The 24,871-nt window shown below is 46.2% G+C and overlaps 2 protein-coding genes across 4 annotated transcripts; both read right to left on the bottom strand.

Annotated features, from left to right (window-relative positions):
• Positions 1-5,250: 5,250 nt before the first annotated feature.
• Positions 5,251-5,809, bottom strand: LOC120749585 (epidermal differentiation-specific protein-like). Its single transcript, XM_040057130.1, has one exon. The coding sequence runs from the start codon at positions 5,807-5,809 to the stop codon at positions 5,279-5,281; it is 531 nt and encodes a 176-aa protein (XP_039913064.1). The 3' UTR covers positions 5,251-5,278.
• A 7,347-nt stretch (positions 5,810-13,156) lies between these two features.
• On the bottom strand, positions 13,157-24,271 carry PEX5 (peroxisomal biogenesis factor 5). Of its 3 annotated transcripts, XM_040055676.2 has the most exons (16): positions 24,254-24,271; positions 23,776-23,979; positions 23,323-23,358; positions 22,998-23,130; positions 22,237-22,371; positions 21,252-21,357; positions 19,976-20,066; positions 19,497-19,613; positions 19,038-19,130; positions 18,742-18,861; positions 17,806-17,949; positions 15,659-15,729; positions 15,280-15,495; positions 14,983-15,148; positions 14,642-14,799; positions 13,157-14,276 (listed from the first exon to the last, which is right to left on the bottom strand). In XM_040055676.2, the coding sequence occupies exons 2-16, from the start codon at positions 23,923-23,925 to the stop codon at positions 14,075-14,077; spliced, it is 1,938 nt and encodes a 645-aa protein (XP_039911610.1). In that variant the 5' UTR covers positions 23,926-23,979; positions 24,254-24,271; the 3' UTR covers positions 13,157-14,074. The 3 variants fall into 3 exon arrangements, with proteins under 3 accessions (XP_039911610.1, XP_039911611.1, XP_039911612.1); XM_040055677.2 differs by lacking the exons at positions 19,038-19,130; positions 24,254-24,271 and having other exon boundaries at positions 23,776-24,004; XM_040055678.2 differs by lacking the exons at positions 19,497-19,613; positions 24,254-24,271 and having other exon boundaries at positions 23,776-24,003.
• Between the last annotated feature and the right edge of the window lie 600 nt (positions 24,272-24,871).

Raw genomic sequence — 24,871 nt, 5'->3', positions numbered from 1 at the left:
GTTTTTCATCCACCAGTGTTCTCTGTTCCTTCTCCACAGGGCTGGCCCCCAGCCCATTCATTCCTCAGCCTACACTGCTCCTGGTGATTGCTCTGACATCCAGTCGCAGGGTCTTGCGCTCAGCCTCACTGAAATTTATGGGGCTCACATTGGGCCATTTCTCAAGCTTCTCGAGGTCCTTCTTAACAGTCCCTTCCTTCTGGCACAGCAGTGCACCACTCAGCTTGGTGTCACCTGCAAACTTGCTGAGAGTGCACCTGAACCCATGTCTCTGACATCAAGGAATATATCTAACAGCAGGGGCTGCAGTAAGGACCCTTGGGGGTCACCATTTGTTCATGGTTTCCACTGATCCTGATAAGGTTTATCATGTACTCACTGTATGCATGACAGCTCAGGCATCTAGGTGCCAGCAGCAGAGTACTACTGCTCCAAGGGATGGTACTTTCTCAAGGGACAAGAGATCTATAAAGATTTCTTGTCTTTTATCAGAGTATTCACCTACTCACTTAACCATTGGCTTGCTCACTTAGGATGATTCAGCAAGGAGGTGTGCTAACAATTAAGTAACTCAAACAGCTTCCTGCTTGTTATCTCTTTCTGTATTTGTAGGCACATGAAAGACAGGCAAGTCATTTGAGACAGCCAGCACAGCTTCGGCGAAGGCAAGTCCAGCCCAAATAACCTATTGGCCTTGTGCAATGGAGTGACCATTTCAGTGGAGAAGGGCTACAGGTGTCATCTACCTGGATTTCTGCAAGGCCTTTGACATGGTTCCCCACAACTTCCTTCCTTCTGAACTGGAAACATGTCGATTTGCTGGGGAGACTGTTCAGTGGACTGGGTTTTGGGACTGTGTAAATAGCAAAAACAACTTTGCTCCCAGGAGGGGAATTCCTTATAGGAGAAACCAGCTGCACACATTTCACCGTGTCACATTTCTTTTCCTGATGGCATCTATTCATCTCTGAAGGAAGGTCTCTCATTGCTGCTTTTGTCAGCAACATGCTTTGCATTTTTTGAGGTTTGATTTACAAGGACGGAGAATCTCATTTAAACTTTGCTGTAGTATTGCTCTGATTAACAGAGTCAATAAGGCACTACCAAGAGAACACAGCAGTGTAAGGGGGAGGAATATTCTGACAAAGAAAACCAAGAAAAAGCTAAAGGAAGCATCAGCAGCTGAATTGAAAGTGGGGAAGCTCTGTTGTTGGGTAAAGAGAAGATGTGTTTGAAGATGCATATGGGAAAAAAAAAATAAGTTGCTTCAGCACTGCTTCCCACAGTGGCTTTTCAGTGTTGGATACATTAAAAGATGCTGTAAATTCATGCTGTGGGAATCCCAGTACCAGATGAGATATGTCGGGAAGAAAGCCACAGTTAAAACTTGCTAGCTTGCAAACAGCAAGTTTGAGAATTCTGTACTTGGAAAAGAGCTTGCGTTTCCCCGAGTGAATGTTAAATCATCTAGCCAAAAAAAACATAGATTAAGGCATGTGCAGCAGAATATCCTGTCTGCTGGTTTCCTTCCGCTCCTCTGATGGTGGGCTGCTTGGGTGATGGAGCTGCACTGCAGGTGAAGAGTCACAGTGGCTCACTCACAAGGCTGATCCCAAGGAGCTGCACCAGAGCCCTGACACAAGGAAACAAAGACATCATAAAAAAATAATATAAATGGTTAATGTGTAACATCGCCCTTTCCTGGGCATACAAGATCTGACTTTAAGCCCACATTTTATATTCTGTGTTTACCCAAACAGGCCTGAACCTGCTCTGAGGATGTTTCTGATCAAGCCGAGAAAAGTTGACTCTGTGTATGTGTCACCTCTCTGTTACAGCCAGAGTGCCTAAGCTTTCTGCGCTAGACTCCTCCTTTCGGAACACCACTGGTTACAAGCCTTCCTTACGCTGCATTCCCTTCAAATGTCCATTTGCACTGTGGATTAATAATTCTCTCTGTAAAGGGTTTTTTTTTTTTTTCCTGACTGTTGATTTCACAAGCAGTCATTTTACTCTTTTTAATACCATGTGTAGTTCAGCAGGGTTTGGGGCCTCCAGACACACTTTATTCCTGGGTTGGCAGGCAGACTGAGGTGCCAATGCTTTAGTCTTTACTGGGCAAGAATATTGCACTGAGCGGTTTTATAGGGATAAAAACATTGTGTGAGAAGTACAGTAAGGAAAGCCATGGTTGGTGATGTATCCTTCTGAGAGGCCTCCTAAAATTTGCCGTGAGGGTAAGGGGTGAGGATGACCGGAGATCATGATTCCAAGGGTACTGCCATCTGAGCAGTGTGGAAAATGCCAGCTGGTCTGCACTGCACTGCACTACACTGCACCCCCAGGGCAGCTAGATCACCTCCTCACAACCCTCAAAGTAAAGAAAATCCCCTCTCTGGCAACCAGGAGAGACAGAGCCTGACAGGAATGTCAACTGATTAAAATCAGAGTGACAGCAGCTTTGGGAGGTAATGTACTATTTTCTTTGCCCAGGAGAAGCAGAGGGGAAAGCTCAGAGCTATCTGCTTCAGAGACCTCCTGGCTGTAAGAAACTTCTCAGTTACATCTGCCAAGAAAATAAGAGAATACCTTCTTTCCTCTCTAAGAAATGGTGAATTTCAAAAAGGAAATATCATTAAGTGTATTTCCAAGGAAATATAGTTAAAGACATCCAAAATAACCTCCCTGCTGTTAACAGTGCCTATGTAACATCATTATCATGCTGAGACTCTCAAAGGGATCTCTCAGGCATGACCAAGGCACTTCAGTAAGGCTTCCAAAATCATTTCTTCCACAGTCTGTTTTGGGCAGAAGGTGACATTTGCCAGTTGACTCGCCACTATAAAACATGCGTTCTAGAGTAGGGAGAATGCCAGATGCTCTTGGAATTGAATTTGGAAATCCCACTTTGATGAACAGAGCAAGGAAACCCGAAACTGGCTGCAAAGCAGTAAGCAGTGACCCAGAACACATGGATTCTGAGCTATCCCCATTGCATCTGCCCACCTGAGCCAAGCAGAGGAACACGAGTGCCTGACACATCAGGACAGCCTGCAGTCTTTATTTCACAGTGGGACAAAGCCCCAGCATTTGATAGCACAGCATGTTCTGGGTTTCATGTGTGGCTTGTGCAGATTTTCAGCAGAGAGCTGATCCTATCCTTCATCTTTCATCAACAAAGCTGTGTTGTCCCTCCTCAAGCACCAGAGTAACTGGCCTGTATAGTCTGGGTGTTCATAAGCCAATGGAAATGGAAATAATTTTACTCTTTGCGTTCTAGTCACAAGCTTGTAGTTGTCCCAGTTGCCTGCCTGTGTGGACTGACATATCAGGGCTTCTGCAAGAACACTGGGCAGAAAATAAAGACCAAGTGGAGTGTAACCCCCACTCTCTGCCAATAAACAAGAGGGAAGAACAGGTGGTGATGGATGTGAAGATGGCCGAGGTACTCAGTGCGTTCCTTGCTTCAGTCTTCACTGGAAGTCAGGTTTCCCATGTCTCTGGAGTGGCTGAAGTTATGGCTAGTGACTGGGGGAACGAAATTCCTCCCACTGTAAGTGAAGAGCAGGTTTGAGACCACTTGATGAAGCTGAATAGACGCAAGTCTATGGGACTGGATGACGTGCATCCCAGGATCCCGAGGGCTGCTGTGTCCAAGACACCCTCCGTCATATTTGAAAAGTCATGGCCTTCAGGTGAAATCCTTGGTGAACAGAAGAAAGGAAAAATCACTCTTTTTTTTAAAAAGGGGAGAAAGGAAGATCTGGGGAAGTACAGACCAGTGAGTCTCACCTCTATGCCAGTGAAGATCATGGAGCAGATCCCCATGGAAGCAATTCTTAGGCACATGCAAGACAAGAAGATGATCCAAGACAGCCAGCATGGCTTTACTAAGGGCAGATTATGCCTGACCAATCTGGTGGCCATCTGTGATGGAGGGATTGTGGCCGTCAACAAAGGGAAACCGAACAATGTCACTCACATACATTGACTTCCTTGAGAACCCTGACAGGGTCCCATGTGCCATCCTTGTCTCCAAACTGAGATACATGGGTTTGAAGGGTGGACTCTTTGGGAAATAGCCAGAGAGCCAGAGAGTTGTGGTCAGTGGTTCTATGTCCAGAAGGAGACCGGTGAAAACTGGTATCCATCAGGGCTCTGTTCTAGGATCAGTGCTTTTTAAGATCTTTATCAATGACATCCCAGCAAGTTTGCAGATGTCACAAAGCTGACACAACAAAATTATGGGATTCCATCTAGAGGGACCTGGACAAACTTGGGAAGTGATTCCATACTTATCTCATGAAGTTCAACAAGCCCGAGTGCGAGGTGCTGCATCTGGGTCAGAGCAATCCCAGACATGAGCACAGACTGGGAGATGGTCATGGAATGGGAGCACCTCTCCTATGAAGGCAGGCTAAGAAATCTGGGGTTGTTCATCCCAGAGAAGAGAAGGCTCCAGGAAGGCCTCATTGCAGCCTTCCACTTCTTGAAGGGGGCTTGTAAGAAAGAGCAGGAGCAGCTTTTTAAGTGGGCAGCTAATAATAGGAGGAGGATGGAATGTTTTTGAACATTCCATCCATTAAAAGAGCAGAGACTTAGATTAGGTGTTATGAAAAAGTTCTTTACTGTGAAGGTAAAACAGGTTGTTTAGAGGGGTTGTGGATTTCTTGTCCCTGGAAGTATTCAAGGCCAGGTTCGATGGGACTTTGAGCAACCTGGTCTAGTGGAAGATGTCACTGCCCATGGCAGGAGGGTTGGAATGAGATGATCTTTAAGGCACCCCCCAACCACAGACTTCATAGGATTCTATGAACAATGCCTTGAGATACAATAATTCATGGGGTAGTTAAATACAGGCTACAGGTGAGAGTTGGCCCAACATCACAGCAATAATCAAAATGCTTACCAAGCTCTTTAGCCTGGTTGCAATGTTTCTGTCCAGTGAAACTGGAAGGAGATAAAATTCTGCAGAAGAGAAAAATGTTTGGAAGTGACTGCACGAAACATTCTCTGCATACACACAAAAATGAAATGTTTACCTACACTAAATATAAGTGCATAAAATAAACCCACTGCTGATTGCAAAAGATTCTTTATTGGCACCAACACAAGATGGATTACAGACAATGGCAGAGGCCATTTGTGGGGCAGGAGAGCTCTCATGTTCGGTGGTCCTGTGACACTGGGGAGAAAGTGACACAAGCAGAGGCAGAGAACAAGGTCTCAGGTTTCTTGCTGGTGCTGCATCTTTTCTCTGCGCTGCAGGATTTGCATTCTAACAGCCACAGCCAGGGCGAAGTGGACGCAGGAAAGAAAGCTTGTCGTTGAACTTGATTGCCTTATAATTTGGAAGGTGCTCGTGTTCTCGTGCAATGTACTGAAATCCACTTCCATCGCTGTTTTCACACAGCAGCCAGACACCTCTCTGGACTTTGTGGGAAGATGTGCTGTCATTGTCATGTCCCCTAGCCAGATTGGTTGCTTCTCTTATTATTCTGCTCTTCCCTTGGTAATCAGCATGTTCATAGAGAGTGATCTCGGGGTTGTGCAGATTTTCAGTGATCACTTGCAGAGAACTGATCCTGTCGTTCATCTTTTTGCCAACAAAGTCATGATCTCCCTCCTCAAGGACCAGTAACTGTCCTTTATAGTTTGCATGCTGATAAGCCACCCAAGGATGGCCGATTACTCTCACTGAGGAGATACAATCATTCCAATCTGCATCTTTGAGGTTGGCAATGTTGGTGTGGAATTCCTTGGACATGCCCTGGAAGTTAGCATGCTCGTAAACAATGATTTTTCCCATCTCAGCAGAGCCACTGGGATTTGGATTTTCTGCTGTAGGAGTTGGATGGCAGCCTATAGAAAACAAAAACAGAAAACAAACAATGCTTGTAAGAGGCCTTTACACACCAGACGTGAAATGCTGGAAACCAGAGGGTTCAAAAGGTAAAAAGGAAATGTAAAACAATTTTAGCAGAAGATAAAAACAGCAGCAGCTGTGAAAGAGTGAGGACATGACATAGAAATTCCAGTTTGGAGGAAAAAAGAAAAATTAGATTTATACATCGCAACAGTCCCGTTTCATTTAATATGTATATGTGCAAGGGACACCTGAGCATTTTGTTTAAGATCTTATTGGTATACCCTAAAGTATAACAAAATAAAATATACAACTAGTGAAAAATCTTTCTATTGATAATTGATGCTGCAGTTGAAAAATATTTTAGAAACTGGAACTCATTGTTTGGAGTAGGTTTCACAAGCCACACAGAATGCAATATAAAAGCAGTGAGACATGAATTTGATTTCTGAAAAAAAGTGATTTTTTAAACTTAAAATAGGTGGAAAAAACCTATCTTTTTAAGGGCAGAAATGAACTTTAAATTAACTAGAACTAGAACTTATTTCTCTTTTTACGTGGAATTTTACTGAAATCAAGAGATTCCTTCTCATGACATACACTGAGAAACAATCAAGTTGTAAGCATCAGCTCTTTAACTCAGACTAAATTTCAGGTTTTAAATGTCTTTTCCTAACACTACTACCAATACACATATCTAATTCCCCAGTCATCTGAGTTCAGTTAAAAAACCACAAGTGTTTATTAGTAACAGCTGCAGGAATATTAATGAGTGGTCAGTTATGGTAACAGCTCCCTCTCTAAATCATGTAACAGTTACTGAAACAAAGATTTAGATTTCAGGGCAAATAAGTGGGACAAAAAAAGCCATTCCTCTACCTGATTCTGAGAAGAGATGGGGAAAGACAGGTAAGCCCAGTAAGATTAAAAGCCATAGTAATACTTCAATATATGTGCATCATTTAAAAATCTGAATCACTTAAACCTCGCTTTCTTAGAAAAAAAACCTCTACGTGATTAAAACCACATATTTTTTCACAGATTTAAAAGCATATACGGAAGCTGAGAGGACCTGAACTCGGACTCACTGACTGATTAAGCACTGCTACAATTACTTCCTACCTGTAGAAAAAGTATGAATAAAGACCCATTTAATTTTGCTGATAGAACATAAAGATGCCCCGTCCAAGATAAATTTGTAGAATATTTTCATTTTTACCTCTGACAATGGTGTAACACTGGCCCCCTCCACCCTCTCCCCTGCTAAGGCTGGTTTGTCCTGCAGCAGCCATCTCCTCCTCCCCTAAAGATGGGTCCAGTCTCTGCACGTGCACACAGCAGACCCTACCACACCCGTCTGTGCTGCAGCTCTCTCCCCAACACTAAAGCCTCCTTCCCTTGCCCTGCATCTCACAGCAGCTGCCCAAGAAACCCTTCCCATTCTCCTGCACAAAGTGTGCCTCTTACCTGGATGTCAGCTGCAGGGCTGGGGAGAGCTGAGGGCAATTCCTCCAGTGCACGGCTGCCGTTTGGGAAGGGCGTCTCACCTGCTTTCTTTTATAGCTTGCACGGAAGTCTTGTGAAACACCCCAGTCAACAAAACTGAGAAATGGTCAATGAGTGAACAAAAATCATTAACTAATTTATTTAAATTTTGATCTTTCTACAACCAGTCATGTTATTGCTTTGGGTCAAAAGTCTGTTGAAGCATAATCCCTTGATAAAACCTTAGAACTTTGGTTCTCGTTTGTCCTTCTCCTCCAGGTAGATGAATCAGAGTAATAAAAATATCAAAGTACTTTGTGACATGCAAGCTGTAGAATTTTTCTACCTGCTGCAATATACATTATCTTTACCTGTGAAGCAAATATAATAAACAATGTTAATATTCCAAAGGGCTTTGTTGGGTGATATCCACTTGACAGAGGTGGCATTTAGGTAGGGTTTTATTAAATTCTCTTCCTGCTTCTCACCTATGTAGTCATTAGAGCAGCTACAGGGAGGCAGAGCTGCTAAAGCAGGGACAGGAGGCTCTGGCAGATCTGCAGTGGCAATTTTTTTTTCCTCTTTGCAGGTTCACTCTAATATATTTTCAGACATTCATTGGCCAGTGCACCAGAAAGCTGTTTTGCAGCAGGAGAAAGCAATAGGATCCATTAGATCACTTGAGGCACCCCTGCTCTGTCAGCTAGGAAGTGACTGGAGAAGATGGGGAACTGGGAAGGGAGATAGTCCATACCTGCAAAACCAGCAGCCTGTACACCAGATCCAGCCAAATCCTCATGTTTTATCTCTTTCACTGGTGCACTGGTTGAACCTATGGTGCGCCAGATCACAAAACTAAGCCAGCATAAAATATTTGAGGCTTTGCTAGTTTTTCCATGTGGCCCGTTGTTTTGCTGCTCTGCAGAAGCTAGAAGAAGAGCAATTGAAATTTGTAAATTGAAATTTTGGGGTTTTAAAGAGAAAGAGGCCCTCACTTTACAGCAGTAGCTAAATGATGAGTTCCTTTTCTGAACAGGCAAATCACACCTTTAGGACATGTTTTTATGTGTTGCAGTGACAGCCTACAGTTCGGTGGTGCTGGAAAAGGGAAAACCCCTTTCCACTCCTGAACCACTGTGTCCACTGCCCGGTAAAGAGGAGGGAGGAAGAATGAGCACACCAATGTAAGGAATGCTTGAAAGAGGGACTAAAAAAGCCTAGAGTAGAATGGATTTGCACTGCCATTGAACAACATTCATCCCTCTTAGCTTGCTAATAAGTTTCACTAATTAAATTATTTAGTTGTGTTTCTGGAAAAAAAAAAATTATGTGCAATGACAAAATGAATCATGAACTAAACATTCCCATTTTTCTCAGCACCTGCAGACTCGGAAAGCACCTTTGACCAAATGTGTGAGCCACGAAGGCATCACAAAGACCAAGTCTGAGTGTACCTCAACTATGTACAGAGCGATGCAGCCAACTGTGAGCACCTAAGTGACCCCTGCAGGGCACCAAAGCTGGCAGAGGGGCTTTTCGTGGCTTCGAGGAAAAGCAAAAGGCAACGTAGGATGGAATGATGCATGATGGAATCCTTTACCATGCTTTTTGTGCTACTACAAAAACATGGTAAAGGATCTCTGAACAAATACTCCCAGTATTGACAGAAAGAAATTAGTTCCTGGTTCTCACTGACAATCTGTCCTAGTGTTATTGGATTGAGAACTAAATGGATTTTAATGCCGTTAATCTCACTTTATATGGTGCTTTATGCACAAGGAAGTAAGTCACTAAACAAAGCAGAACACCACAGGGTGGGGTTGGGGGGTTGTTATTGGAAATATTTATGGCGTTTTCTTTGTGGGTTGGGTTTGTTTGCTTTTATTCCTTATGGATCATAGAATTATTTGGGTTGAAAGGGACATTAGATATCATTCCATTCCCCCATGGCATGGACAGGGACATCTTCCACTAGACCAGGTGCTCAAAGTCCCACCCAATCTGGCCTTGAACTATTCAAGGGATGGGGAACTCCCAACTCCTCTGTGCAATCTGTTCTGGTGCCTTACCACCCTCACAGTAAAGAATTGTTCCTAATATCTAAATTAAACCTGACCTCTTTCAGCTTGAAGTCATTTCCCCTTGTCCTCCCACTGCGTGCCCTTGTCAAAAAGTCCCCCTCCAGCGCTCTTTTAGCCCATTTGGGTACTAGAATGCCACAATAAGGTCACCCCAATGCCTTCTCCAGGCTGAACAACCACAACTCTCTCAATCTTGGCTCACAGGACAGGTGCTCTAGCCCTCTGATTGTCTTCATGTCTCTCCTCTGAACTTATCCCAACTGGTCCATGGCCTGAGACTTGTGCTGAGGCATCCAGAGCTGGACACAACACTTCAGGTAGAGAAAATTTATGGGGAACGACGTTTCCCAAAATTCCTCTTACACCCCTCCTGCAGAAACAGCGGTAACTCAAAATCTGAAAAAGAAAGTGTGTGACAAAAGTGAAAAAATAAGACAAGGAGGATAAACACCTCTCCCTCTATTGCCCTCAGCAGATGAACAGCAACAGAAGGAGCAAGATGAACGCTGACAACACAGATGCTTTGAAAATGTGTAGTCATGCAAAAAACACTCCAGCAAGGGAAGAATAAAGACTAAAATATTTTCATCTTTCTCATAAAACTGGTTTTCTGGGGACTTTTTCTTTATTTATTTAGAGAATATTTACTACTAGATTGCAAGGTGATAAAACAATTTCACTTAAAGCTGTGGATGTCACGCATGCACCCACTTCACAGTGCTGGAAAAGGTAAAATGGCAGAAAAATCTAATTAACAACAAATTCCTTCACCCACCAGATCCTGTTGTGCTCCTATCCTGCTCTATCACTGTGGATGCCTTAGTTTCTATCTCAGTACTCATCTGGTTTTACTCCTTACTTTAAAACAAGAGGATTAAAAAAACAATAAAATCACACCCTCAATTTCTGTTTGCTATTTTTTTCTGGTAATTTTGGACTCAAGGCAGCAGAACACTGGTTCCTTTATTTGCAGGGGGTTTTGTGGTTGGAGAGGGTGGGATTTGGGGTTTTACTCATTTAGCAATTGTTAGTGCTAGTAAGGTAATTCTTCATTACAAAAATAAAGATTGTTTCCCACTTTTCACTCTCCAACTTCTGCTTCTCAAGCAAAACAGCCCCCAAAAATGCAAGATAGGAACATGCAACGAGACCACAGAACCCAAAACTATGAACAATCTACAGGCTAATAAATGCATTCACTACCAAACACTTCAGGGAAAAAAAATAAAATAAAATAAAATAAAATAAAATAAAATAAAATAAAATAAAATAGCCTTTTTTTGTCTAGTATGTATCTCACACAAACTCCCCTTTTTTTTTTTTTTTTGCTTTCCTCTATTTGCTGCACTTCTCAATTGCTACTCTTCAGTACAGCAAACTGAACACCATTTTTTCATCAAAGAGATGATAGAATCCTGTTGGATGAGTGCTGCATATTCAGTCACAACACTGTAAGTAAGCTCCAAAGAATTTATGCTGGAAAGAGAGGCACAGCAAATACAGACTGACAAAAGCCTTGTAAGTCCCACTGGACAACATACAGACATCAGAAAGCAAAGTGAAGATCTTTTCTAACTACTGTTTTCTTTCCCAAGTCTCCTCTTCCCAGATGAAGGAAAAAGCAACAGGTTGTCCGTGAATAATTGCCAGTTCAAAATGTCAGAAACCCAGCTGGGTTGCGTTTTGGGTTTTTTAATAAATGTACAATGCAGTTTTCCATGGAAGAGTTGCTAAGCTGGACTCCACAAACGTGAAGACTCATATTCAGCAGTGGGGAGAAGCCAGGGGAAGGCATCACAGACCCTCAAGAGGTTTTAGCTTCCCAGCACCACATTTTGCATCTACTGCTGCACGTTTAGAAAATTTATTGAGCGTTTTGTTCCTTTCGTGTTTAATTAACAAGCTGTGCTCCTAAATCCTTTAGTGCCCCCACTCAAGCGCGTGTGACAGACACGGACCTGCCCTCGACTCAACACTAGATGTCACTTCTGCCTCAGAAATGCGACAGAGCAATGGAAACACTTCAGGAAAAAACCCAGCCCACCTGGCATCAGATTTTTCAGGGGATCTCTGCACCTACAGCTCTTGCTGAAGTCGAGGACAGGTACAGAGTTTTAAAATTGTACATTTCTCAAGCTACGCATCTAAAAAACATCAGAAAACATTAGACAATGCTTTGCCATGCTCAAGATAGCAGTGACAGAAAAGTTTCTCTTCTCCCTTGTGGGTGCAAAAGAACACTTTCCTATATGAGCAAGGGACAACAACTCGGAGAAGCCGCCAGAGTCTGCTGGATTAGGGCCATGCAAACACCCCTCACTGCCTTTACATGAATCTAAAATGTTTGGTACCTGCTACCCACCCCTGCTGTACAACTGGGCTTGGTACCCGAGAACGCGGACGTGGCTGGAAATGCAAACTAAGATCACAATGCACATGCAGAGCACGAGCACAAGCTGGGTTTGGACACCAGAGACAGGGCTGCAGAGCACAGCCAAAAACTGTGCACTGGAAGCAGAATGCAGATCCAGTCAGGCAGCTGGGGTTCACTGCATCAACACCCCACTTCCAAAGGCAGCTCTAACAGGACAGTCACACAGGACTGGACAGAGGCAGCTCAATCTTCATTCAGCCCTGGGAGACTAAACAGGGACTAGTGCTTAGGTGAAGATTCAGCCTCAGCAAAAGGTATAGCAGAGATGCTGTGAGATGATTTAACTGGGACAGAGGGAAGAAAGGGAGAACAATTTCCAGGGAAAGTTAACAAATGGTTACAGCCAACCTACCTGCAGGGACAGGGGGAAACGTGGGATAGGGAAGGACGGCAACACAAAATCAAGAGGCTAAGCGACATTGCTAGGGAAACTGGGGCAACTAGGAAACCTAGGCGAGGAGAAGAACTAATGAAATCTGAGGATGAGAAAAAGGGAAGGCCAAGCAATGGTAATGGGAATATGAACAGAGAGAAATGTGGTGCACCAAAGAGGCAAAGGAAATCAGTGGTGAGAACAAGAGCAGAGAACTGGGGAAGGGAGAACAACTAGACAGCAAGGCACAGCATAGGCATCAATGTTTTCTTTCCCCAAGCAAAGAATCTGACAGAGGACTGAGATAAGTAAAAACCAAAAGACATCTCTGACCTGCAGTGTGGGTGAGCAGGACACAGAAGTAGCATTTCCCTTCCTTTCAAACAGCAAAAGCAGCAAGTTGTTTTGCATGCACTACAGCAGTCTCAGAACTGTGCACGTTAGGTCTCAGTGCCACAGGGAAGGATGGGAGACACAGGGGACAATAAAGCTCAGAAAACATACAGCAAATACTATTCTCTGCACACTTCCTGCTCCAGCAGCAAGAGAAGAACAAGTCTGTGAGGTTGAGGTATGAAAAACAGGTGCTCGATGGAACAGGAAGGGGCAGCACTTCCTGCTTAAACCCTCAGCCCGGACAACTGCAGCAGTCAGATTCCTTAAACGAGTGATAAAATGTACCACAACTTCCCTCACTGCAGAGGGCCAGAAGATGAAAAAAAAAGTGCTTCACCGACCTCTAAACCTGAGCAAGAAAAAAAGAGCTTTTGGCACAGAGAGACTCTTCTGCTGGCTCACTGAAGTGAAGCCTGGGGCTACAGCAAAAGTGAGGTCCTTTAGGCTTCATCTGCACACAAGCTATCAAAAAAGCAAAACCTGAGTCAAAAGGGGAGACAGAAACAGAGTCTAATCTATCCTTTGAAAAGCAGTGGGCTTATACCTTTATTATACAAAATACTTTACAATTAAAAAACATTTTCCCCAAAAGAATCATATACAGATATTTATAATTAACAAGATTTAGTTACACACAAGATGGGGACTTTTGCACAAAGGAAAACAATGACAGATGAGCAAGAGAAAATTAAGACTTGACCCCTTTCCCCACCGTATTTTGGGAGAGGTTACATTTTAGACTTTTATTCCTATCACCTTCTCTCAAGCCTGAACTCTGAGATCTCCCCTTACCCTGACAGGGTAAGGGCCTCCACCCATGTCCCCAGCACCAGTACAATACTCCTGTCTTAAAAGGTTCATGAAGAGACACTGAGAAAGTAGCATCTGGCTGTACCATGAAGTTACCAGTGGCCGGGAAAGGGGACAACTGCCCCAGTTTTCCCTAGCAACCCACATATACACACATGCAAGCACATACATGGGGAAGCATGCTCAAACCCCACCGTTTTTCACCCTTTTGGGTGAACCAGCAATCCCACCCCTCCAAAGCAGCCTTAATTCGAGACATGCCCTTGTAGGCAGCCTGCTGAATGGCTCTCATAGCCAAGGTCTCACAGCCAAGCTGGGCACTACAGCAAATGCAGTCTGGCAAGAAGGCAGGGTGCTGCTGTCTTCCCCACTTTGATCATCTGTGAACCAGCAGTGTCAGTCGTCATGGAGGTGATAACGTGAACCGTTCAGAAACGCTCAGGCCACAACAGACAGGTTGGGAAAGTCGCACACTTCACCGGGGGGTACTTAAAAATGAACAGTTGCCAATGATCTGCCCTTCCAGGGCAAAGATGTGTGTGAATCTTTGTGAACATTTTCTGCCTACGAGAGGTCATTCATTGCTGGGTTAGGCAACCGCTGCACTCGCAGGGAAGCCTATCCCAGAGTCACTGCTGGAGGCCAAACGCCTGCAGCAGCGTGGGCAGGTCACGGGCATCAGCTGCCCCATAGAGGTCACTCTGCCCCAGCATGGAGAGTGCCATGCGCAGGGTGCTCCAGATGTTGTCAGACATTGCTCCTTGCTGCCCCCGCGGACCTCGGCTCTTCTGCTGCATGTGCAAAGCCTCCAGGAAGTGCTCCACGGCCTCACTGTCAACACCAGAACATACATGTGCTTAGGGGAAAGATGGTACATCTCACACTCCCTTCCCCATTTGCTTCTAAAGTATTTCCCCTCCAAACCAGTTTCCTCCTCTTCACCAGATCCTACCCCGCTCCAGAACCAGAGGTCCCCTTTTCCCTCTAGAAGAATCAGGAGTCCAGATGGCCTCTACTCAACCTGTAACTGCATGACTTTTGGATCTCTGAGCAGAGTCCAGAGACTCGCTCTGCTCTCCCACGCCAAGGGAAGGCTGCAGGCAGTGTGGCCCTGCCCTCGTAAGCTGTGGCAGTCTGTCTCCCACAGACACACACAGACTCGCGGGTCACAGCGGAGCTGCCCAGCCTGTGCTCACCGGTGGGCACCCAAGTTGATACAGCTGATGCCCAGGTTGTAGCGAGAGCGGATATATCCCGGCTGGAGCTCCAGCGCCCGACGATACGCGGCCACAGCTTCTTCGCTCCGATTCCCATTGGCCAGGGTGGCACCCAGCTTGTTCCACAGAAGGTGGTCCTGGAGGAAGGGGCACGCAGAAAGGGCTGAGATGAACTGCATCTCTTCAAGCTCCAAGCCAACCCCTCCTTCCCCATGCCTGTCTTACTCCTTCCGCTCCAAATATGCGCCTCTCGTACATGCAGCACCTCCCCCCAAACACCCGCAAGTGCCTCCAGCACCGCCAGTCTGCCCCTTTCTTACATTGGGGCGCACGCTGAGTGCAGCACTGAAGCAATCCACAGCCTTCTCGTACTCGCCACTGAGGTTGAAGAGGACACCCAGGCCACACTGGACATCAGGATCCACAGCTGAGGGGTTGCTGCGCACAGCTGCTAAGAACAGCTCTTTCACCTCCATGAACAGCGAGCTGGAAAAGCACAGAACACGATAATGATGTACCTTGGAGAGGGTCGGCCTCAGGTTCCTCTCTCTGCTCCTGTCTGGACCGGTCTGAGCCTTCCAAGAAGCCTTTCAGCCAAATTTGTAACCACAACTCACTCAGAGAGCAGGGAACTTAGGACACGCTTGGAAGGCCCCAGGTTTGTCCCCGGCACACTCTCCTCTGGCTCCTTGTTCAGCAGGTGGGCGTAGTCCGGTTTATGGCGCAGCCAGTCCCGCAGCGTCTCACACGCCTGCTTCTGCAGGGACTCATTGGTGAAGCTGACTGCTAAAGCCATAAGTGCTGTGAGGTTCCCAGGCTGCAGCTCCAGGCACCTGCAGGGTAAAGAAAGAGAAGTGAATGCAGCGTTAAATCAGTGTAGGAGACACATAAGAGGTAACACAATCGAGACAGAGCACCCCGTGACAGCCACATGGTCCTCATGGCACCACACGCCCAACAAGGAGCCATGCTCAGCAGCTCTGCTGCAACACTCACTGTCTGAGGGCGCTGATCGCCAAAAGCTCCTGTTCATTCTCTGCTTGGGTGGTTCCCAGATACTGCCAGGCCTGGGGAAGACATAGATGTACAAAGTCGGACTTACAGAGGAAAAAATCAGCCAATAAGTCACAAACACAGAGATTAACTCCAGCATATTATCCTGCAGAGTTTTAGAACGCAATCAAATAGCCCAAAGTATACACATTAGCCACAGGTGTAAGTTCCTCTCAAAAGATAAACAGACGTCATGGCACTTAGGTCTTCAAAGACAATAAAATTGGCATTGTTATAGTGAACAGAAGTGAATGTCTACCTGGAAATTTATCATAAAGCAACTGTTGGTAGTTTTACACTTTTAAATCACAGAATCTCCACTTTTAACTTCTAACTGTGGTGAAACTGCAGAAGGAGGAAAATGCAGATCTCCTATCTCCCAAGAACAAAACGGCATAGCAGCAGTGCTAATAATAAGGAGACCCCCGAAGCAGGCAGCTGTATGTACTTGTGCAGTGGTCCACTAGCAAGTAGTAACCTTGGAGAGTTGACTTTCAGACCTGAAAGTAGAAGCACTGTTAATTTTACTGAATTTCCAATCATCATGACACCAGTACATAAAAATGACTTCCACCTCCAAGCAGCTGATATAAGGAATATTTAACTAGGCACTAAATCCAAAGTATCTCTTCACTTTATGTTGATAGCCACGCCCCCGGCTCCAAAATAGGCTAGACAGTTGGTGGGATTGTCAGTGTGATGTACCTGCTTTTTGACTGTAAGTCACAAAATGAGGAATCCAGGGCCTCAAGGAAGGAAACTGTTTCACTAGCAAAAGACACAGAAACCCTGCAGAAGGCAATCTACTGCCTTGAATCTCTCATGCTTCACCATACACAGCTAGCTACAATTCAAGCAGAGCTGACCACTGATAACTGCGGTGTTCTGCCAGCAGAAGAGCTGATGAGATTCAAGGTAAAGCTGTGACTTGGACCAAAGCAAACATGACATTTCCTTCAGAGCAATTGTTCATGTCTATTTGATCACTGTACCATTTGTGAAGTCTTGACTTCTCCTGTACTTTTTGCAGTCACAATAGAAGAATTCAGAATGTTTCCAATACAGGTAGTCAGAAATGCCCCAAGATTTCTTCCCCTAAGGTTTCAACTACCTCTCCATCATACTGAGCCTGCAGCCCACACTGCCTATGAGAAAAAAGCAACAGTTCCAGAAGGGCATTAAAACCTTTTGACCACTTTAAAGCAAAAGCAGATCTTCAAACCTTCTGCTTAATTTTCACCCATTACCCGTACTCTAGAAAGTTAGATGGCTATTTCCAGAAGCCAAGAATCTCTGTTCTAAAATGTCACTCTCATTTAAGTCTCGGGGTAATCAAATTATGTATGTCCAGTCATATATAATTAGCAGGGCTTGAACAAGACAAGCTGAAAAATTCAGCAGCCCTGGATCCTTGAGGCAGGCACTCCAGAACGGCACCACATGAGTGCATTTGCATTCTTCACAAGAATATCCACATCCTCTACCCCTGGAAAAGACACACAGGCTATTCCATTTCTCAATTCATCCTGCAGAAGCTGAAGTGATATATGGAAAAAAGTATTCACACAAGGAGCTGGAACTCTGTCTTCAGTGTAAAAATCTTTCTTTGGCCCACAACTTCAATTAAGACTGTGAAAACACCCAACCCTTCTAGGTCACATCTTTTCCTAGCACTTAGATAAAAGACTTGGTCAGAACCTCAGTCTAATGAGCTTCTCAGAATTAGATTTTAATACAGACACAGAAAGCAGTGATCCGCCATAAGCGCCTCCAAACTTACAGTGCCAATAAAGACTTTCACAGAAGTAACTTGCGAGATGAGAACTCCTTGCCTTGGCTTCATGCACAGTGTCATGTGCTCCAAAGATTTTACACAGCTCTGGGCCAGAAAACTTTGTGCTTCCTGTAACTGACCTTAACTCAGAAACTTCCTCCCTCCAAAGATCCCTGAGGATTCACACAAACCAGCTACAAACTCAGAGCTGCAAAAAAACAAGGCATTTTCATACACCCTGCACAGGTCCTACCACTGAAGGGAGTTTTCTAGAGCTGCCCTGACAGCTCAGCCCTTTATCTCTGCTGCCACTCACCTCCATGTGATCTGGCTTCTGCTGCACTGCAGCCTCAAAAAGCAGGACAGCATTGGGGAGGTCGCCTTCCTTCAAACGCTTCCGCCCCTCCTCAAATGCATCCGGGTGATCTCTCATGGGATTGTCTTCCTCAAACTGGTAGCCCTGGCAGGACAGACACACAGGGGCTAAAACCAGGAGAGACAGGCTTAGGGAGAAGAGCGCTCTCTGCAACACTCAAGCTACAGACTAGCAAGCACCTCATCCTCATTGATACTTTGTTGTCGGGGGCCCATTCACTTCAATGCTAGGAACCTAAAACTACTATTTTATCATTCTGTGATAAGCTAAACTACTATTTCTCACATTCTTGTGGCCTGTAAACCTTCTCTCAGTGTAGGAAGTTTTCCTCATGGACTGAAATCAAAGCCAGTGTCTCTCTGAGCTCTGGGCTGGGGTCCCAGACCCCCCTGCCCAGGTCCCTGACCCTCCAGGGCAACCAAAGGAATGCCCTGGACTCCAACACTTTGTAGCAGATTAGAGAACTGGGGTGGCTCTTCCCGCCTGCTCTGTGCTGGAAAAATCCCCCAAACCAGACCTGGAATAAGTTGCTAGAGAGACAAAATATTTAATATGGATCTTATTAGCTTGGAGGGGAATCGGGGAGAGGGGCAGGGATGGGGCCCGGGGACACAACACTCCAGCTCATCGCAAAGAATCCCTGTATTCGCTGGTATTTGGTGCTGGACAAGAACCAGAAAGCATTGGCAGACAAGCCCAAGTGAAAACAGTATTTAACCCCCAGCTGATCTGGGACAAGGGCGTAAGCGACAGCAAAGCATCAGCATGAGAAGGAATCCCAGCAGCATTTAGGGTCTGTGGAGCTCAGAGCGAGGCAGACACACTGCCAGTCTCCCCAGGGCAGCCCACTGCAGTGCTAGGGCTGCTCTCCCCTACCTTGTCATATGATGAAGAGGTGAGGTCTTCATATTCAGAGAGCCAAGGATGAGCCTCTGCATCTCTCTTGGCCATCTCCTCACATTCTGCCTGGAGTTTGTCCCAGAACTCCACATCTGACTGAAGGGAGAACAAAGTGTGACTGGAGTACCTCAGCCATAAACTCAGGTCTATAGACATGCCAGAGAACTCCCTCCTGAATGTTTCCAGCCCTCCTCGAAGCATGCAAAGGAGAGAGGTAACCCTACCACGGGCTCTCAGTCAGCACCCCAGCCCTCCTTCTCAGCCAGCTTTACCTCCACAGCAGCCTTTGCCTGCTCAAATTCCGTATCAAGAGTTGACATGTCCCCAGATCGCGCAAATTGATCCACCCAGGCATCGGATGCCCCCTGGGAGTTTGGAAACAGAAACACACCTTTCTTTTTAGAATTTGGCAACCTCAGGGCGCATCCCAAAACAGCAGGAGGGTCTGTAATGACCCTTCCTCCCCATCAGTAAGAACCGATGGCCTATGAAGTGGAAACGAATTCATCTGAATCTCCTCTTCCTCACAGATGCTGTGGGAGATGAGAAAACTCAAACTGTCCAAATACATTCCCAGCTTCTGGCTAGACTCTGCTAAGAGCCCAACAGCCCCTCCCTCGTCTCCCTCAGCACCTGCTGAGAGCTGGACTTGCCACTTTCCTTTGCTCCCAGACTGTGCACTGTGGCAAAATGCTTTCTTCCTTCAGAGCATACAGGCCTGGGGCTCCTACCTGCTGCTGTATAAACTCAGCTGCCCATTGCTCTGCCTGATCTTGGTCTCTGTGGGTCACCTGATTAGCTTCGATCGATACCCTCCCATCTCCGATCTGGCGGACAAACTTTAGGAACTGCAGCAGAGAAATGAAACAAGGGTGGAGCTGGGCAGATGCTGTGCCCACAAGCCCTCAGCCCATGCCCCCCTCCTTCACTAAGAGGGATTCTCTCTGCAGAGCAAGCACAAAAGGCCCAGAAAGGTGGGAAGGACCGGACTTGTGTGAAGATGGATAGTTATCTAAAGTGGGTTGCAGGGTTCAATTCCCAGGAATCAGGGAAGAAATGGAAGCATGGGTCAACAGGAGGCTTCATTCCTCTACTATCTTCACCCTTCTCAATTCCCCACACCCTTTATTCACAGTAATATAATTACTACTAATTATGTAATTACTAATCTACAGTAATAATTAATCTCAGCCCCAGCCAGATTTCTCACCTCAGTATTCTTGAGTTTTGGATCATCCACTTTGGAAAGGAAATCAGTAACAGTCTTCTTAAGATCATCCTCAGGTTGGTATTCCTCATACCTGTATTCCAAGGCAATATAAGGGAAAGAGATAGTCTGATACCAAGCAACAGCGAACTCTTTCACTAACAGGAGTCTACACAATGGGGCAGACAACAGTATTGAGGGATATAACCCCTCCTCAAAGATTCTGGGCTTCTCCTGTGAGATTCAGTACCATCATCCATCTGTAAAAATTCAAAATTACTACTGTGTTAGCTGTGCAAGTGACTAACACATACAGCAGCAGAATGAAACAATTACAGAGTCAGCATAGTTCTGCAGAGCAGTCTGGATTCCTCTCCAAGCTCACATGCCATCGGACATCGCGAGTTTTAGCACTACCAGAAACAAGGTCATGTATCCAGGAACAAAGAAAGTAGGTCATGCCCACTGAAGAGGAAAACAGAGCCTTGGAAAAGCACCAGCTCTGCAGAGGATTGAGGGATTACAGCAAAGACACAGCTCAATATGTCTTGTCTGGCTTACAGCAGGGTAGGACCACTTCTAGGTGTTACCACTACATTCAGTCTCCGGGAAGTCTTTGGAACTGGTGGCAATAACTCGGGAATGTCCATTATTTGCAGAAAGCTATCAGAGAAGGCAAGAGCCAGGTGCAATGAGAATCCATATACAAATTTTTTTGTAAGGAAAGATCTTAGAAGCCCAAATTACTTTTGTGTGTGTTTTGCTTCTTTAACTGAGAAGCTTGATTGTACTCAACAAGTGCCTACAGAGAGACGATCCAGCTTTAATCTACCACAAAAAACCACATTAAAATAATATGTAGAAAGCTGAACCCAGAAATACATCAAGGAAAGGCTGAAAGTGGTTTGTCAGATAGGAAGAATTACATGAAAGTTTACAACTAGCAGAGTCTAGCAAAAAATATCTGTTACAGAAAAGAAAAGTTCCTGAACTCACTCCTAAAGTTACTTTAAGGAGCTTTGCATCAGGCATGAGATTAAGTTTGCCTACATGACCAACATATCTTCCTGGAACTTGAGAACAGAAAAGCTACACTCTCTTAAAAACTTCAGTTTGCAAGCATCGCTTCTTCCTTTCTCTGAAACCAAAGGCCTGAGAACACCAGTCTAAGTTAAAGGACTCAAAAGCATTCAGGCCATAGCAGATTTCTGTCACCATTCCAAACTTCACCCACCCAGGTGCCTAGTATCAACAGCTAGCCTTGAGAAGTCAGACTTACCATTTGTCTGCCAAGGACTGATCTTCCGATTCCCCAAGCCACAGTTTCTCCTCTGACTGCTCTAGGTATTCTTCTGCCCACTTGGCAGGAGACACAGACAGCGGATCTGCAAAGGAAAAATGGAGCAAAAAGTGAGACAGGGAGACCGCCACTCCTTTGTTAATGCTTGCTTCTTCTGCCTTTGTTCATTCTGATCTAAAAATCAAGCCTTTGAATCAGACAGTGAATTAAATACAGATGCCACTGTGGTGATGATAAACTTACGTTTTTATGCTTTAATATCACAACTTATTCATCTGCTCCCTGTAGAATACTATGTAGGTCAAGAAAATTAGCAATGTATTACAAGTCTCTGTCAAAAGCACAGCCTACAAGCACTAGGTTTTCACCAGACCTTTCTCAAAGTCTTTGTAACTTCTAATTTATACTCCCAGAAATGGAAAGAGTGAAGGTCAGAGAGTGGGACTACCCAGCTTTCTACAGTGGCCACCACTCCTGGAGAAGAAGATAGCATCTACTTTATTCTTTTCCATAATTTCCAGATTCGGGAATAGATGGTAACAGGACGTCATTCCAGACCCAGTTCTACACCCAACACAAGATGGCTTTTCAAATAAAGCTTAACCTTTGGGCCAGAAACACTCACTTTGCACATTTCCAGGCTGTAACCTCCCTCTCCCTTCACACAATTGACACAAAAAAATTGACCAAAGCACACTAAAGGGTATTTACCCTTGTAAATTTGTAAAGGAAAATTTAGCCTTATGAGAGAGAATTAGAAAACATGTAAGCAAAAAGCGGTACAAGGCCGTCTCTCGCTTGTATCAGCTGAATCACAGTTTTTGTTAAAGCAGTTTAAATAGCATGCTTCTGCTAAATTCCCTAAGTAACCTAAGCTCCAGCTTCACATTCAGTAGCCCTTCACTACACACAGGTATGTGACTGGACATCATCTTGACAGTAATTCCAAAAAAGGGCACTTCACCTGTCACTTCAGCAATGAACTCCTGTGACCAGTCAGCCTCATTGTAATCTGAAGAGACATCACCAGCATTATCTGCTGCAGCCAAGAATTCCTGGGTCCAGTTTTCAGACAGTGCCAGGGCTGCCACACCTGGAGCTACACAAGGAAAAAAAAAAAAAGCAGAAGTGAGGACTGGAACACTCAAAGGCACCGTTAATGTGTTCCAGGCTAGCCCGAATCAGCTCTGGTCTTTCTCTTTGTTAGAACAAAGTCACAGAAATATTTCACTTGGAAGGGGCCTCTGGAGGTTGCTAGAGTTCTCACAGCAGATTAACCTGAAAGTTAGAGATGAGGTTGTTCAGGGCATTCATCAGGTAGCTTCAGAATTTGTCCATGGCTGACAATTCCCCATCCTCCCTAGACACCTGTTCCGGTAGTGAACTGCCTCCTCCAAGGGAAGAAATCTTTCCACATACCTAGTCAGCTCCCTTTTCCACAAATTGTGTCCATCACTCCTTGTCCTTCTCCTGATTATTGCTGTGAAGATCCTGACCATGGCTGCTGAAGACAGCAACAAAACACTCCACCCCCTGCCCCTCAGACTCCTCTTCCCTAATCTCTGATGAACTTGTTCCAGATCAGTGCACCGGGAAGCCCAAATCCAGAAACAATATTCCAGATACAATTTCAGAAGAGCTCAATAGAGAGGAACCACCCTGCTAGGAGCTTAACCATAACATCAAGATCTTTTCCAGCTCTCCACCTACTTCAGCTCCCCTCACCTCGCTGAGGGGCCTGTCGGAAGCTTGACTGTTCAATCTCTTGCATCTCAGCCAACAGGTCATCCATCTTAAAGGTCTGGGGTGCACGGGACAGCAAAGGAGCATTCTGAGCTTGAAGAAACTCTCCAACCAGCTGCCAAAGACAGAGATGGATTACAAACATTGCCCAGAAGATGAACAGGCAGAGCCATGGAGTGCGAAAAAAGGGCTTGTCAGAAGAAAAATCAGCATCGTGTAAGGGGTAAAATAACTAAACAGCATTTATGAGAAAATCTTTAAAAAGCCTAATCAAAAGCCATAAGGAGAGGAATCAATCTATTCTTACCTCATCTTCGGTGGCTACTCCCAGTGGTTTGGATACCTGCAAGGAATAGTGGGCAGTTGTGTCAACAGTTTTGATCCCGTGCCCCTCTCTACACACACACAGAGCGACCCAGTTAGATTGTATCTGCCTCTTCCTTGAGCTTAGGCTGTCAGTATTTTCTTGCCCCAACTGCACGCTAAAGGAGCGGAAACACTTCGAGGGATCCGGTCCAACCCGCTCCCACTAGTGTCTGGCTTAAGGCCTGGGACACCATGGCACACAGCTCATCACAGCCACCAACATCCCTTGAGCGCCCACAAACACGCCCTCACCCCACAGCCCGGCTTCGGGTGACCCCTGCGCCTTTTTCCGCAAACAAACAACGCGACACCAGCGGCACCGAGAGCCCCGCGCCCTGCTCACGCCCAGCCCCCGGCAGGACCCAGAGCCCCCGGCAGGCACAGCAATACTCACGGCCGCGGCTTCGGGCGTCCCGGGGGGCCAGGCCAGAGGGCCCTGCAGCCCTTCCTGCCGCAGGGCCTTGTCCTGGGTGAAGTGCCCCGCCAGCTTCATCAGGGGGTTGGAGCCCCCGCACTCCGGCTCCACCAGCTCCCTCATGGCCATGGCGCCGGGCACGGAGGGAGAGAGGGTCGGCGCCGAACCCCGCCGCGCCTGCACCTGGCGCCGGGGCGGCACGGACAGCGGGTGAGCGCCGGGCGGAGCGACCGCCTGACCCCGACCCGCCGCCAGCGCCGCCTCCCCCGCGGGCCCGGCCCGGGAGAGGACGGACACCCACCCGCCGGCCCGCCGGGACAGCAAGGCCGCGGCACCCGGCCCGAGCCCCGCGCCCCCGCCCGTCTGTCTGTCTGTCTGTCTGTCTGTCCGTCCGTCCCCTCGGCCCGGCCCGGCCAGCGCCCGCAGGGGCCGCGGGGCTCCCCCGCCCGCTCCGTACCTGGGGCCGCCGCGGCGCGCTGGGCTGGCGCGGCGGGGCGGGGCCAGCCTTAAAGGGACAGGAGCCGCAGCCCTTAAAGGGGCTGAGTGCCGGGGCCGCGCGGAACGCCGCCGGAATGCCTCCCTGCCGGTGGCTGCGCGGCCGGCGGCATCGCCGCGCACTGCTCCCGCAGCTCCCGAGCCGGCCCCGGGGGGTGTGCCCCTCTGCTGTGTGTGTATCTATAGGGAACGTACTATACACCTCCCCTTCTATTTGCAAATATATAAAAATATATATAAATAATTTTTATATATATATATATATATATATATATATTCTACGAGACGTGTGTGCTATGTGTGTATATATATGTGTAGGTACATACAAGAGATATATACATGTATGCACCATACACATCTTGTCATATTTGTGAATGTAGATAAAAATATATGTTCATGTATATACGTATTCAGCGAGATGTGTATGGTACATGTGCATATATATGCGCAGGTGAGCGTCTGCTGTATCAGTACACATTTGCCCAGCTGATGGACTGATATTTTACTCTTTGCTCTGGGATCACTAAAATATCGCAGCTGGCCGCCACAGGTTGAGAGCGCACACATTTAGCTGAAAAGT

This window comes from Hirundo rustica, chromosome 2 (genome assembly GCF_015227805.2).
Source record: "Hirundo rustica isolate bHirRus1 chromosome 2, bHirRus1.pri.v3, whole genome shotgun sequence".
NCBI lineage: Eukaryota > Metazoa > Chordata > Aves > Passeriformes > Hirundinidae > Hirundo > Hirundo rustica.
The sequence above is the reverse complement of the archived record's forward strand: the minus strand, read 5'-3'. Positions and strand labels throughout refer to the sequence as shown.